This window comes from Eimeria mitis, genomic scaffold, assembly GCF_000499745.2.
Source record: "Eimeria mitis Houghton genomic scaffold, Emh_scaff340, whole genome shotgun sequence".
NCBI classification, from domain to species: domain Eukaryota; phylum Apicomplexa; class Conoidasida; order Eucoccidiorida; family Eimeriidae; genus Eimeria; species Eimeria mitis.
The window spans coordinates 2,718-15,198 of NW_013571742.1; the positions used below are offsets into that span (position 1 = coordinate 2,718).

At 55.5% G+C, this 12,481-nt stretch overlaps 5 protein-coding genes across 5 annotated transcripts in view; 3 read left to right on the plus strand and 2 right to left on the minus strand.

Moving 5' to 3' along the window:
• The window catches only part of EMH_0008620 (Gigantic extracellular protein with interesting sushi (9x) and archaeal protease type repeats having the domain architecture: signal peptide-CRYPB(3x)-sushi (9x)-archaeoglobus type repeats (2x), related), a gene marked incomplete at both ends in the record, with an annotated part of 3,857 nt that extends 2,072 nt beyond the window's left edge, over window positions 1–1,785 (minus strand). The window contains one exon of the mRNA XM_013498407.1: window positions 414–1,785. Within this exon, the coding sequence (XP_013353861.1) occupies window positions 414–1,785 (1,372 nt within the window). The remainder of the gene's footprint in view (window positions 1–413) is intronic.
• A 2,773-nt stretch (window positions 1,786–4,558) lies between these two features.
• EMH_0008630 (uncharacterized protein) lies at window positions 4,559–5,254 on the plus strand (the record flags this gene model as incomplete). Its single annotated transcript, XM_013498408.1, has 1 exon — window positions 4,559–5,254. The coding sequence occupies one exon, from the start codon at window positions 4,559–4,561 to the stop codon at window positions 5,252–5,254; it is 696 nt and encodes a 231-aa protein (XP_013353862.1).
• A 615-nt stretch (window positions 5,255–5,869) lies between these two features.
• Window positions 5,870–7,692, plus strand: EMH_0008640 (uncharacterized protein; the record flags this gene model as incomplete). The annotated part of the gene is given in 4 exon segments (XM_013498409.1): window positions 5,870–6,022; window positions 6,026–6,400; window positions 6,669–7,020; window positions 7,214–7,692. Coding segments are annotated over 4 exon segments (1,359 nt in total).
• A 599-nt stretch (window positions 7,693–8,291) lies between these two features.
• EMH_0008650 (uncharacterized protein) lies at window positions 8,292–10,059 on the minus strand (the record flags this gene model as incomplete). Its single annotated transcript, XM_013498410.1, has 4 exons — window positions 8,292–8,612; window positions 8,764–9,584; window positions 9,642–9,788; window positions 9,891–10,059. 4 exons carry the CDS (start codon window positions 10,057–10,059, stop codon window positions 8,292–8,294), a joined length of 1,458 nt encoding a protein of 485 aa, XP_013353864.1.
• Window positions 10,060–11,743: 1,684 nt separating this feature from the next.
• EMH_0008660 (GTP-binding conserved hypothetical domain-containing protein, putative) overlaps window positions 11,744–12,481 on the plus strand; it is a gene marked incomplete at both ends in the record, with an annotated part of 6,298 nt that continues 5,560 nt past the window's right edge. The window contains one exon of the mRNA XM_013498411.1: window positions 11,744–11,780. Within this exon, the coding sequence (XP_013353865.1) occupies window positions 11,744–11,780 (37 nt within the window). The remainder of the gene's footprint in view (window positions 11,781–12,481) is intronic.

A 12,481-nucleotide genomic window follows, 5' to 3' on the forward strand; every position in this document is an offset into this window, starting at 1 on the left:
GTCATCCACTAAACCTGCTCCTGCTGCTTCTGTTGCTCGTTTGGCTCCTGGTTCCCTTGTTGCTCTTGTTGCTGTTTTTGCTGCTGCAGTTTCTGCGGTCGGGAGCAGCAAGGCTTTCATGTCCTCAGGCCGGAAGCGGACGACACAGCGGCTGCCGCCGCCGATGGATTTGCAAGGAAGACGTAATGGAGTTGAGGCCTGAGAGTCAGGGGCACCCAACGTGCTACAACAGATTTAGCCCTTCACGGCTACGCACTGCACCCGTGAAACAGAAGTAGCAAATTCAGCACCAGTAGCAGCAACGCGAGCAACAGTAGCAGCGACGCTAGAACCAGTGGCAGCGCCACCACCACAGCACCAGCAGCGGCAGTAACAGCAGTAGCAACACCAGCAGCAGAAGTAGGTTGTGGAACCTGCCTTGGCAGCCTCAAGGCAGCTGGAATGCACCCCAGTGAAAGCCCTAACAAAGTGCTGAGTTGAGTCGAGGCCGACACCCTTGATGGTTGGCAGCTCGCAGGGGAGGCCAGTTGTGCAGGTGAAGCGGGGCAGCAGCAGCAGCTGCTGCTGCTGCTTTGTCTCCTTAGGAGCGGGGATGGCCTGTAGCGGCTCGGAGTCGTCAATGACATCGGATTCCTCATTTCCTGGGACTAGGTTCGCTCCGCTGTCTGCTGGTGCTGCTGCCTCTTTCGGTGGAGTTGCCGTCGCCGTGCCTGCGGGCTCAGAAGCAGCTGCTGCTTCAGGTGCTGCTACGGCGGCGTCATGAGTGGAGTCCGTTGCAACAGGAGGAGCAGCAGCCGCTGCGGCCGCTGCGGGAACAGCAACAGGGGCCTCAAAGCCCGTTATTCTGAGGGTCCCAACGGGCACTGAGAAGTCTACGTCGGAGCTGCAGGGTCTGCCTTTGGCCCCCAAGTCGGTGCTGCTGCAGCCGCATAGGGCGTAGAGACCGACGGGGAGGTCGCGAGGCACAAATCCCAGTCTGGCTGTGCAGCTGGACTGGGGGGTGATTCCTGCGGTGTATATACACCGCACGGCCGTCCCCAAAATGAGCGTTTCCCCTTCTTTGCCTGCCACGTGACCACTGGTCTGGCCCTGGTGACCAGCCGTGATCAACTCACAGGCTTCGGCGTCTCTGTCCCCGCAGGATGTCTGCTGTGGCTTGGGGAGTGCCGTTGACTGGCCGCATTCCCAAGGGGCTCCGCGAATAGCCTGCAGCATGAAGAGGCCCCTATTGCCTCTACCGCCTTCCCCGTAAAAATGCCCGTCTATGGGGCCCACGCTGCAGGGGGTCTCCACCCCACATTCAAACGCAGCGCGCCTGGGGCCTGCAAAACCCCAGCAACGTCCTTCAATGCACCGCCGCCCTCGGCCCCAGCATTGGACATCCGACAGACAGGCATTCAGGCTCAAAAGCTTCTTAGATGTCTCTGAAAAAGACCCAGAAGGATTCAGAGGCCCCTGGAGCTCGGGGTTTTGCGAGGCAGAGGCCTCGGATGAAGTGGAAACGCGGGGAACGGGGGAAGAGACGGGCAGCGATGGGGGTTGAGAATAGCTACTTGCGGTTGTTAATAGTACATTTACGCACAGAAGAGAGGCAGCAAAGGACAGCAGCACATACGAAAGCACACGTCTGTCCCGCTGGGACCCCAAGGGGAGACACCAGATCGGGGGCAGCTTCATGGTGATAGCCACATAGCCGTAGCCTGCCTGCGCATGAACAACCACAGTCACAGTCGCAGTCTTAAAGAAGGCATGCAAAGACCTTGCCCCTATACTCTCTGTCCCCATGCAGTTTTAGAGGAGTTTTCGCCCCTAAGGAACGCCGGGCGACGATCACTGCGGAAAGGGACGTGCGTTGCAGTGGCCCAGCTCCTTGCTGACCCCTCAGTCGTTAGCCTTGCCGCCTCTGCCGCCTTTTTACTAGGCCCAGCAGTGCCTCTCTTCAGTTCTGTACACATAATGCAGCAAAACCAGCGCGGTGAGCACCGTGGGGAACCCGACAATGGGGAGAGGAGGCAGTATGCACACGGGGAGCGGTAAGAAGGGGGTTGCAGGGTTAAAATTGTGATATCTAGCCTCCACAACATATCATATTTTCGTTGTCTCCTGTATTTCATGAGAAGATGCTCACGACCGTGCAAGCCGTCGCAGTGGTCCCTGGCGGTGAGTGACTCTGTCGCGCTGAGACGGCGAAGCCGGACAGCGATGACGCAATGCGGCTTTAAGACAAACGGAATTCCGTTTTATAATAGCAGGTGAAGGAATACACTACTAAGACTTGGGTTGGCTGGGAAAGGGGCTGTAGGTAGCTAGACACCTGAGATAGTCGGGCTTAAGGAATGCAACTGCGGCGACGGGTTGCGGGGAAACGCTTGAAATGGAAACTCCTCTTGAACTTCTGTCAGAGGAAAAAAAAAANAAAAAAAAAATCATAAAGGGGAAAATTTTCCTCCCAAATGGAGATCAAGCAAAGACGCGTAGCGCCACCGCCTCCAAAGTTGAACACAGCCACACACCGGCGTGGGGTAACCGACAGACAGGCGACACGGTGACCTGTGCAGCTTTCCACCACAGATTCTGGTATTTCCCTAGTATTTACATAACAAACAAACAAAAATAAAAATGAACACGTTAATTTGAGACAAGCCCTGCCCTATGAAAGACCCGAACGGGTCGTTTCCTGCCGTCACCCGAGCCAATGACTGGACGTGCACTTTATGCTCGTTGGGGCCTTCTTGAGGATCTGCCGCCTTGTCACCCGGCTGCTGATATGTAGCCTGAATTCCAAGAGGAGAAACATGTGAATTTCCCTTCTGCTCGCCAACTCCGTGGTTGCGATATGCGAATTCACCTGCTGCCTAGTCTGGGCAGAATGACGAATATGAAAAAAAAGTTGCATGCATGAAAACCTTCCATCAGGCAGCCAAAGATGATTAATCCAACACAGAAATAAACAACAAGATGATTCCCTGCAATTGTTTGTTTGGTCCTCCGCCCATCCCCTTAGCCAATAAAAGGTGTAGCCAATACAAGTTTGCAGTTCAAGCGAAGGCAATGCCGAGTAGGGCCAAATACATTGCTGTATGCCATGAATATTTCCGCGGTCTCTATTCGTAAAAATAGAAACCGCGGAAATATTCATGGCGTACAGCAGTGTATTTTCAAAGGGCGTCTGTTTTGCAGATCGTCGCATCGGAAACTTCTGTGTACACCTGAAACTGCTGCAACCGATCACAACGGCTTTCACGGAAGGCTAGAGGCATTTTTTCGAATGAGCTGACGAACTTCTTGTTTATACCTTTAAAATTCAAATGAATAAGTGAATGCATGGTTCTTCTACTAAAATGGCGCCGTGCCGTGCAGCAAAGGCTCCACGTTTCGTTCCTCGCCGACCTGCACGGCGCGCTCATGGTTTGCACGTGAAGCATTCGCCGAAAGAAGCCAATGCCCAAAAGACTCTTGACGACTTCCTGTACAGTACGCCAATATCAAGAGCATGGAACTATTGTAATATTAACCCCGTATTCAGACCCACGCAAGCGGACCCACAAGACGGTAACGCAATCAGAGAGCAAAATGGTAATGAACGATTTGCAGCGCTAGGTTATGAAACAAAATACCAAAAAGAATTTTTTGCGCAGCGCGGAAGGCAAAAACACTCCCGGAAGGGCATTGTCGATTCAAGTGAGGAAAAGACTGTCACTATTTCCAGCGTCCTTAAGTCATGAGAAGACCGCGTTTGTCAATGCAGTTCGCAAGCCGTCTGGAAGTAGCTGCTTTAAAGACCAAGTTGAGGCTAGAAGTTTCCCTGAGTGTACGCCAATGTTGCAAAATTAGCTCCCTATGCACCCGTTTGAGCTTATATTTTGGACAGCCAAAGTGAACGAGCAGCGCGCCAAGGAAGCAGTAAAAGGCACGTTTCCTTACAGCTGACGCATGGTGGCTTCTTCCTGATCTGATTGTCTTTCTACCTGCCTCAGCCTACAGACAGTTCCTCTTCGGCAGACGCTCAACGCGCTGCAGCCGAGGACCGACGAAGCGCCAGCACAGACGGAGTCCGAGCGCAAGAGGCAGCGAGGTGGCCTTCTCTGGCCTTAAAGTGACTCCTCACGAGCAGATCTCCTCCACCTCTTCCCCCGTTGCCGGGTTTTGCGCCTCCGGAGCCTCCGAGGCAGAGGAAACTTTTGAGTCTGAATTTGGCCTGTCGTCGCAGCCGCATGTGCCCGATCCTTCTCACGGTGTTCCTTATGCTGAAGCCTCTAAGGCGACAGCGCAGGTGCTGCAGCACCACCTTGAGTCAGAGGCCCCGGGGTCACCCGACGGAGCGTATAGCCGATCCGTCGTGTCGTGAGTCTGCTGCAACCTAACACTGAACTTTGACTCAGCACACACTTCAGGCACACCTGCAGCGGAGGCTCCTTAAAACGGCAGCAGCCTGCCTGCTCTCCTGCATCCTGGATTTACAGCAAGGCTCTCCAGCAGGAAAATGCACGCGAGGCGGGAGACTTTGAGCCACCAGTAAGTTCGTTACCTACCCCCGGCCAGACGCAAGGGACAGCACATGGGAATGCAGGATGCGGGTTCATTTTCGCATGACGCCGACCACTGCGAAGAGCTGTACCCCCGCCAGCCCACGTATAGTCACATAATGAATTCCTGGGGCCCCTCAGCGATGATCCGGGTCGCGCCTCCTGGAGCCTCAAGACAGTGGGAGGAAGCAGAGACCACAGGGGATCGGCACATGTATGAAGAGCTGGCTGGAAGAGGGGAAATGAGCTGGAGATGCGGCGAAGCTGGCGCAGTGCCTCACATGCTGACCGAAGCAAACAACTGGACCACTGAGGGACCAGTGGACCCTGCGCAGGAGGCTGCGGCGGCCCAACACCCCATCTTGCTGCGTCAGCAGCAGAAGCGTGGAGAGTGGGTATGGAGCAGTGACAACACGTCGAGAACGGCTCCGTCGCTCGCGAAGGAGTTCAATGGCGTTGGTGCGCCAGACGCTCTCTCGTTGTTGAACCACTTGCAGGGAGAGGTGTACCAGCTGAAGCTGCAGCAACAACTGCAGCAGGAACAGCAGAAACACTGGCAGCTGCAGCAGCAGCTTCTCCGGCAGCAGGGGCAGCCAGCGGCGCGTTTTCGGAGGAAGTCACCTCACGGGTATCTGGCCGATGAAGGGCGCCGATCTATTGTAGCCCCCCTAGTAGACAGACAAGAAAGAGCTCCTAGAGGGGGCTGCATCTGCAACTGTTTCGAATAGTGCAGAACTAGAGTTCATTAATCTAGATGGGAGCGTCGGCCATGGGTGACCTGCTTTGCTCCGTGCTCNCGGCGAAGCGAACTAATAGGACGAGCACGGATCAGTCGATATAGTTTCATATTTTATACTTAAAGAGTTCTCGCCAAAGAGAAACACTGTTGCTGCGGCTACTCCAGCGGGACGGAGGGCCTGAGGAGCCTCACGAATCGCGCAGAGCCCGCTTACTATTGCTCCTGGCGGCCAGCTCTCCCTTGCTAGAAGACTTTTCCTTCCCACATAAATTTAACTTTTTATTCTGAATTTAAAAATTACTTGTTGACGAATCTGCATGGCCACCCCAAACCCCCCAAGGAGGAGCGTGAGGCAGTGGGGTGCGAGCACAGCCCGCAGGGCTCCCTGTTCGCAGCAACCCATTCGCTCTCTACTGCAAAACGGGGGAAATGTAAAGCCTCTGAATCTATTCTACTATTAAGTTTGGAGGCGGAGCACAACCGGGGTCTTTTGTTGCCCTAAGAGGGAAGCCTCTGGCGCTGAGGACTCGTCGAAGTGACCTCCTTCCTGATACTCCTTGGTTCTGGGCGTATTCCGAGATGTCTTGTTGACTCGGTGACGACGATGTCAGATCCAGTGGTCTCTAGAGCTGTGCTGAACAGGCTACAGGCTCGCAGTGAGCTAGCCTTCGCACAGCGCATATTGGATCGTGTTGCCTCAGCTGCTGAGCCCCCCGACGTGGCAGCGGCACTGGCCCGTGAAGTCCTTCCGTCTCCATCNGCCCGGTACGCCCGAGCGGCCGATGAGCTGGCGCGCTCGTTGCCGATGCGTATCAACGAAGACGCTGCTGCAGCAGCGCGTTCACTGCGGGATTTGCGATGCGAATTCAAACGCTTCAGTTCCCTCTACGCGGATGGCCGGCTGCTGCCGCTGTCCGTGTTCGTCGCAGCACTGCAGCTGCCGCCGTCAGAGGAGCTCCCTCGACGTCATTTCCCCTTTAGCCCCGAGCTCAAATCGCTGAGGAACGAAATGATCAAGGAGTACCTCCGCATAAAACGTGCAATAGTTCTGCAGCCACGCCTCACAACAAGTAGCTCCTCCAAAGATCCCTCCTTCGGCTTCAACAACACCAATACAGCCGCAGACACCAGAAGGGTAACAGCCATCTCTAGACACGCCTGGGAAGCCAAGTTGTGTCAGGTGCCTGCCCACTTTACAGAATAGGCACTAAAGCAGTTCCCTCCCTTCATATTACAGGCAAAGCATGCACATCTTCTTTGTTGAGAAAATAATGCTACTGCTGCTGCAATGCTGTTCGTGCATTTTGTGGCTCTCGTGCTGCTGTGATGATCCGTCTCCAACTGTTGCTGCAACACCTGCCACATTACCTGCTGGCGCTGCTGCTGGTGGGGGTTTGTTGCAGCGGAGCTGCTTAGTTGCTCGCTGGGAGGCATTTGAACGTCGCTGGCTGCAAGAGAGGGAAACGCACGCTGTCGTGGCTCTTCAGCCGCTAGTGTCTGCTGTCGCTGCTGCGGAAGCAGTGCTGAAGAGCAGCAAGCAGCAGCTCGTGCTCCCGGAGCCTTCGGCTACCAAACAGCGCGTGTGCACCTACAGAGCCTTGAGGGCCTTCTGCAACAGCATCGCCGCTTTGGCGCGTGACCTGCTGCCCGTTGAATCCAGCAGCATCTTCCTCGAGGCAAGCAGTCTCGTGTTTGCTGCCGCCATAGCGGAAGCAGCGGCTCGAGCTGCAGCTGAGAGGGCCCTGGAGAGGCGCAGTCCCCAGCTGGCTACNCAGCAGCTCGCTTATCCGTTGACTCGCCAACCCCTCTTTCTCACGCTGCTGCTCCGTTGACCTCTGCCCAGCCCTTCTATGTGCCTCAGCAACTCCATCTCTTCATCTCTTCCTCTATCTGTCCGTGCGTGCATCAGCTTGTAGTCTACTACGCTAGTGCGCTTGTCTGACTGAAGGCCGCCTGTGCTGCTGTGTGTCGCTGTCTGATGGTGTCCCCGTGCGGCAGGCCGAAGCCCAGGATGCGCTGCTGGGGAGCGGCCAGCCTGCTGGCAGCAAGACTTCTGCAGCAGCAGACGTGTGGGCTGACCTGCACCTAGCGGGCCTCACTGCAGAGGCTCGCGTTAATGAGGAGGACATCGTTGTGTACTGTGTCAAGCGCCAGCAACTGAGTGCAGCGCGCGCATTGCTGTCAAGCTTCTTTGAGCTGTTGCGGCAAGTGTGGGAAGCGCGCCTCTGCCTCACCCACATGGGGCCCCTGCTGCCCCTCAGTCGCCCCGCACTTATGGAGGCCCTCTGGAGCTTCGACAAGGCTTATGCAGAGTTTCAAAGGCCCCTACCCGTGTCCCTGCAGCCCCTCGAGCCACCCAGAACTCCGCTTCTCCCCACTTGCCCCTCCATGGATGAGAGCGGCGTTCAGGCCGTCCTGGGGCAGTGATGCGCAGCAATCCAAAGACCCTATAGTGCCGCTGCCTCCGCACTCACCACCATCAACTCCACCCCATCCCTCCCCCACCATCCCATTTCTCCTGCCCTTGTTCCTCCTCGCCCACCGTTGGGGCTATGTTTCTACTGCCTATTATCCATATTTAAAACTGTTTAGGACAGAAAGCGTCACGCGGAGTCTAAAGAGATCTAGGTATAGGCGCCCCTCCCCCTCCCCATAGGCCGAAACGTCAATGAGCAACCCCACAATATACGCTATGCAGCTCCGAAAGAGAACAGCNAGCACCGTCGCAGCATTTGGCCGGAGCTGCGACTGCTGCTGCCCTCAGCTGCAGTCACATTTTGGGCCTTCTTGCACCAAGCATGCAGCAGGCCAAATTAAAACAACTGTGTCTAAGCTACTACGCAGATGCCGCACTGCGCTGCCTCGACGCGTGCGGTGTGGTTCTGAAATAGCCACTCAGCTTCTGACGATTGGGGAGTTGCAGCAACGAGGCGAGGTGCGTACACGCGTGTTGTGTGGTGTATGCACATACATCCCGGAGCACACGTCAGAGGTAGACGCCCCCGTTTCCCGCGGACTTCGTTTATTTACATCCGCCACTGCCACAAGCAACCCAGCAGGGAAAGGCACCAGCTCGGCCCTGTCCTGGGTGCGAACTCCTGCAGCTTCGCATGCAGCTCTTCTGCCTCCAGCGTTATTTCGTCCTCGCCTACGTCTCCGAGGCCGGCGGCGTCTAACAGCGATCGCCAGTCCACAGCCTCCCCAAACTCTGTGGTGCAGTCGAGAGGAGATGGCCTAACAGAAGAGGGCAGCCCCGCCCCGCCCCTGCGTATGCGCTCCTCCTCTGCTGCTTGTCTCCGTTGCTTGTTTATTGCCTCCTGCGTGCTGAGACACTCGGGTAGACCCTCCTACGCAGACACAGACACACATCCTCCTATGCATAGCTGCGTGCATACACGGCCCCTGACCTCGACAGACCATCAGCTCTTCACGGGCACCCCTCTATACAGTTTGTTAGCTAGCTACGTCACTGTTTCTCCCTCGACCCAATGATCTTACCTTGAAACGGTCGATCCTGACACGATCTGCTGCGGAAAACGCCGGCACTGATGAGTACCTGCCAATGGCCCGCCTGGGCACGTTTAATCTCCGCCCGTCCTGTGAAGCGGCTCGGGGGAACGGGTTCCCTCCACCATCTGCGCGCTGGTCAGTTCCTGCTGAGGAGCTCTTGACGGATCCGCAAGGAGCAAGAAGGCCCTCCTGACGTTCAGAAATAGCTGCTGCACCCCGGCGGCCTTCCTGGCGGCACCGGCTCGATCGCACAGATTCTGCTGCTGCCTCGGCTGCTGTGGACCGCTCCTGTTGTTCCTCCCTCCCCTTCCCCTCTTTATGCTGCTGCGGTTCGCCGCCGTCTACGTCAGCATGCGGTGTAGGGCGGGGGCTGATGAGGGGACGTTCAGGGACGGCAGAGCGAGCTCCCCTTTTTGCTCCCTCCTCGCCGTTGCTCCCATTGCTCCTGCTGCTGCTGCTGGGCATGCTTGTGGTGTTGGAGCATACAAGTGTCTTTCGTGTATCTCCGTTTGTCGTTGCTGCTTTTGTCCTTGGAAGTTCCGCATGGACTCGCTGGTGGGAGGTGCGGGGAGGCGACCCAGCCTGGCCTGCAGGGGCATCTGACGGGGGGCCCTTGAGAACAAATGCGTAGGAGGAGTAGTCGTTATTCAGATCTACAGAGGGATGAGGAGGGTCGAGAGACTCCAAGGCGTCCTCGAACGCCTCCGAAGAGCCCCGGCGGCTAGCCAAGAAGCTGCTGGCGCGGTGCATGAGGGCGTTGCGGCAGGAACTCGAGTCACTCCTACTGCACGTCTCCTCATCCGATAGGCCTAAGAAGAAAACACAACACAGGCTGCACAGTTGCGGCTGATCACGCCCTTAATTACCTACAGCGGCGGTGCGTGCGGCCGGGCGTGCCTGCCTCGATAGGTCAGCATAGCCCTGAAGGGCGGCCGCCTCAACACGGACTACCCGATCGTCAAATTGCTGCGGTGGGCCCAGCGCGATGTCACAATTTACGGAGGTGGGGTGTGCTGCGACATGTGCCGTGGGGCAGTGGGGAGGCAGTACAGGAGGGCAAGGCTAGAGTGGTGTGCAGAGGGCAGTAGCACCATCCAGCACAAAAACAAGCTTACCAAGTCGCGTTGAAGTAGATGACGTCAAAGAAGTCTGTAGAGGCACCCCATGGGCTGCCTTGCAGGTCGGGTCGGCGCCGATGCTTGTAGAGGAGAAGGTGCGCGGCCCCAAGGATGAGTCCCGCGGGCGCCGAGGCAGGTAGACGGCAGACGCCGAATGTTGTAACATCTCCTTCCAAAGAACAAAAGTGAATAAGAAGGTGGCGCGGCGGTCTCAACCCAGTGCTCGCTGTGACGCCCCGTGGAAGGATGTGATGGACGAGGCGGGCCAGTGAGGTCCGCCCTGTGGCTCGGCCGTGTGGGCGCGAAAAGTCAATGCTTCCCCTAGTAAAAGACAACCAGAGGCCTCACTTTCTGTGTAATGTGTTGTTTCTTTGGAGTACAAGGCTCAGAAGCAGGCAGCAGGTTTCAATCCAGTGGTGGCCTCCTACTAGCCCAGTGGGTTGCACGCCGCAGAAACCACCTGCAACCGTAATACGTAAAACGAGAGAGCAAAGGCAAATTACGCCTTTATCGACAATCACGAAGGAACGAATGTCAATGGTAATCTCAAACAAGAAACGAAAGACTTGGGAAAACGGAAACAGAACACGCAGCCGACAACTTGGATAAAGCTCTGCAGGCTGCGGGCGAGTCGCCGCCGAGGACAAACAGGGGCTACTTGTAGGGGAACTTCCGAGGCAACTGGTACAAGAATCTCGACTGAACCGAAATGAAGTATTGAAGAATTACTTTTGAGCGGGGTTACCGACTTTTTCTGGGGGGAAATTACCAATCTTTCCCACCGGAAGCGCCGCGGACGTTCGCGGGCGGCTAAGCCTCCACGGCATCGATACAGCTAATTGCACATGGCGTTGAAGAACTCCATGAAACAAGAAGCAGATGGGGTGTATTTTGATAACTTCTTTCTGTCGGGAAGCCATATAGCTCAGAAGAGCTATTAGGAAGCATGATCCATACGCCGCACATGGGCGCACAGAGTGCCTGTACGGGAGGGCGTGTTGCGTGGCTTCCAAACGCGCAGTTCCTCCCTTGTTGCAGTTGTGCATAGCCCGTGCTTCTGACCCGTTGAATTAACTTAGAAGACGGAGAGAAGCGCAAAGTACTGCTTGCTGAAGTGGCATGCTTCGGTCAAACGGATGGATCTCGGCAGTGAAGGCCTGAGCCTTCCTGACTGAACAGGGGGAAACCACTCGCTGAAGGGAATTTCCATAGCCTTTCTGAGTACGTAGTTTAGACACTATAGAGTTGTGGATCTGAAGAGCATCAAGTATGCGTTCAAGCATGAAATTCTGGGGAGACAGAGGTAGCTCAGGCGCAGCTCAGCTCGGACACAGACGAAATAGTCAACAATTGAAATATATTCTAGTTAGTCTGTGGGTGCGAGTATGATAAGGACATACACCGCACCGAGTGGATGCCTGTAAGATGAACTAAGCCACTACCAAGTGGCTTGCACTTCCCTCGATTTTCCAANGGGCCCAACAATTTCTGCATTTCCGTTTGATTTCTCCATCTCCGTCGCCTCTAGTTGCTCCCCTGAAGTAGCTTTTCTGCCTGTCTGTTTGTGGTTTATAAGCACCAGACAATGACGCTTGAAGGCAGCAAAATCCAACGAAAGCCTACTTGGAAACAAGGCCTGCGACAATGTCACGTCGCGGAGTCTGTCCGCAACGACCACAGGTCAAAAAGATGCAAACTATAAGAACGACCACAGTTATTGCTTGCTCCCTTCTCTTTTCTCGGAGCAGCAAGAGCACGACGATACGCTCGATGCCCTTTGGGGGAGCTTAGTTGCCTACTCTCTGCACATCAGTCATCGAACCTGCTCCAGCTGAGCTGAACGGGGAAGTATGCGGATTAAACTCCGATGGAGAGAAGATCGAGAGGGTATGTGGACGGAGCTGTGCGGTGTCATTGTTTTGCCACTGTAGCTGCTGGCTCTATTTCAGTCGCAAAGTCCTACACTAGATTCTCGCGTTTCTTTTATTGTCTTCCTATTTTTCAATAAACACTCTATTTCCGTCGTGCCTGCCTGTCTTGAAACGTCTAGGCCATGATTAGTGATTTCTGGGCAGATCAGAGAAGANTGACTTCACCCTTAATATGTCATTCATTAATGCATTACTTTAAGATTTCGCAAGCTATCAAGTTCAATAGATATTCTCCTCCTGTGCAACGGCGTTGCCGCGTTGAATACGTCCAGCCCCAGTCGAGGACAGCTGTGCCTTGTTGGCGTTGGTGTAGGCCACTCTCCCGAAACACCGGTAGTTAAACGGAATTATATAGTAGTTAGTATTTGTTATGTATTTCTTTCTGTTGTTTTCTTGAGTACTCACAGTGCGTTCCGTGCTTACCGCAGTGGGGGACACTACCAGGCCTTCTTTCTGCATTTGCTGTCGAGGGTTCAGCAGCTTCCCCCCAATGACTTCTTCTCGCCTTCTTGTCTCTTCCTTGCCCGTATTGTCCCGCTGAATCTCCAGGGCGTCACGAGGAATGGCTGGGGGCCCCTTCTCTCTGTCCTGCTGCCTCTGTCTCGCCCCAGCTCGCCCAGCCGGGGGGCCCCTGCTGCCGCGCCCTCTCCTCCTGGG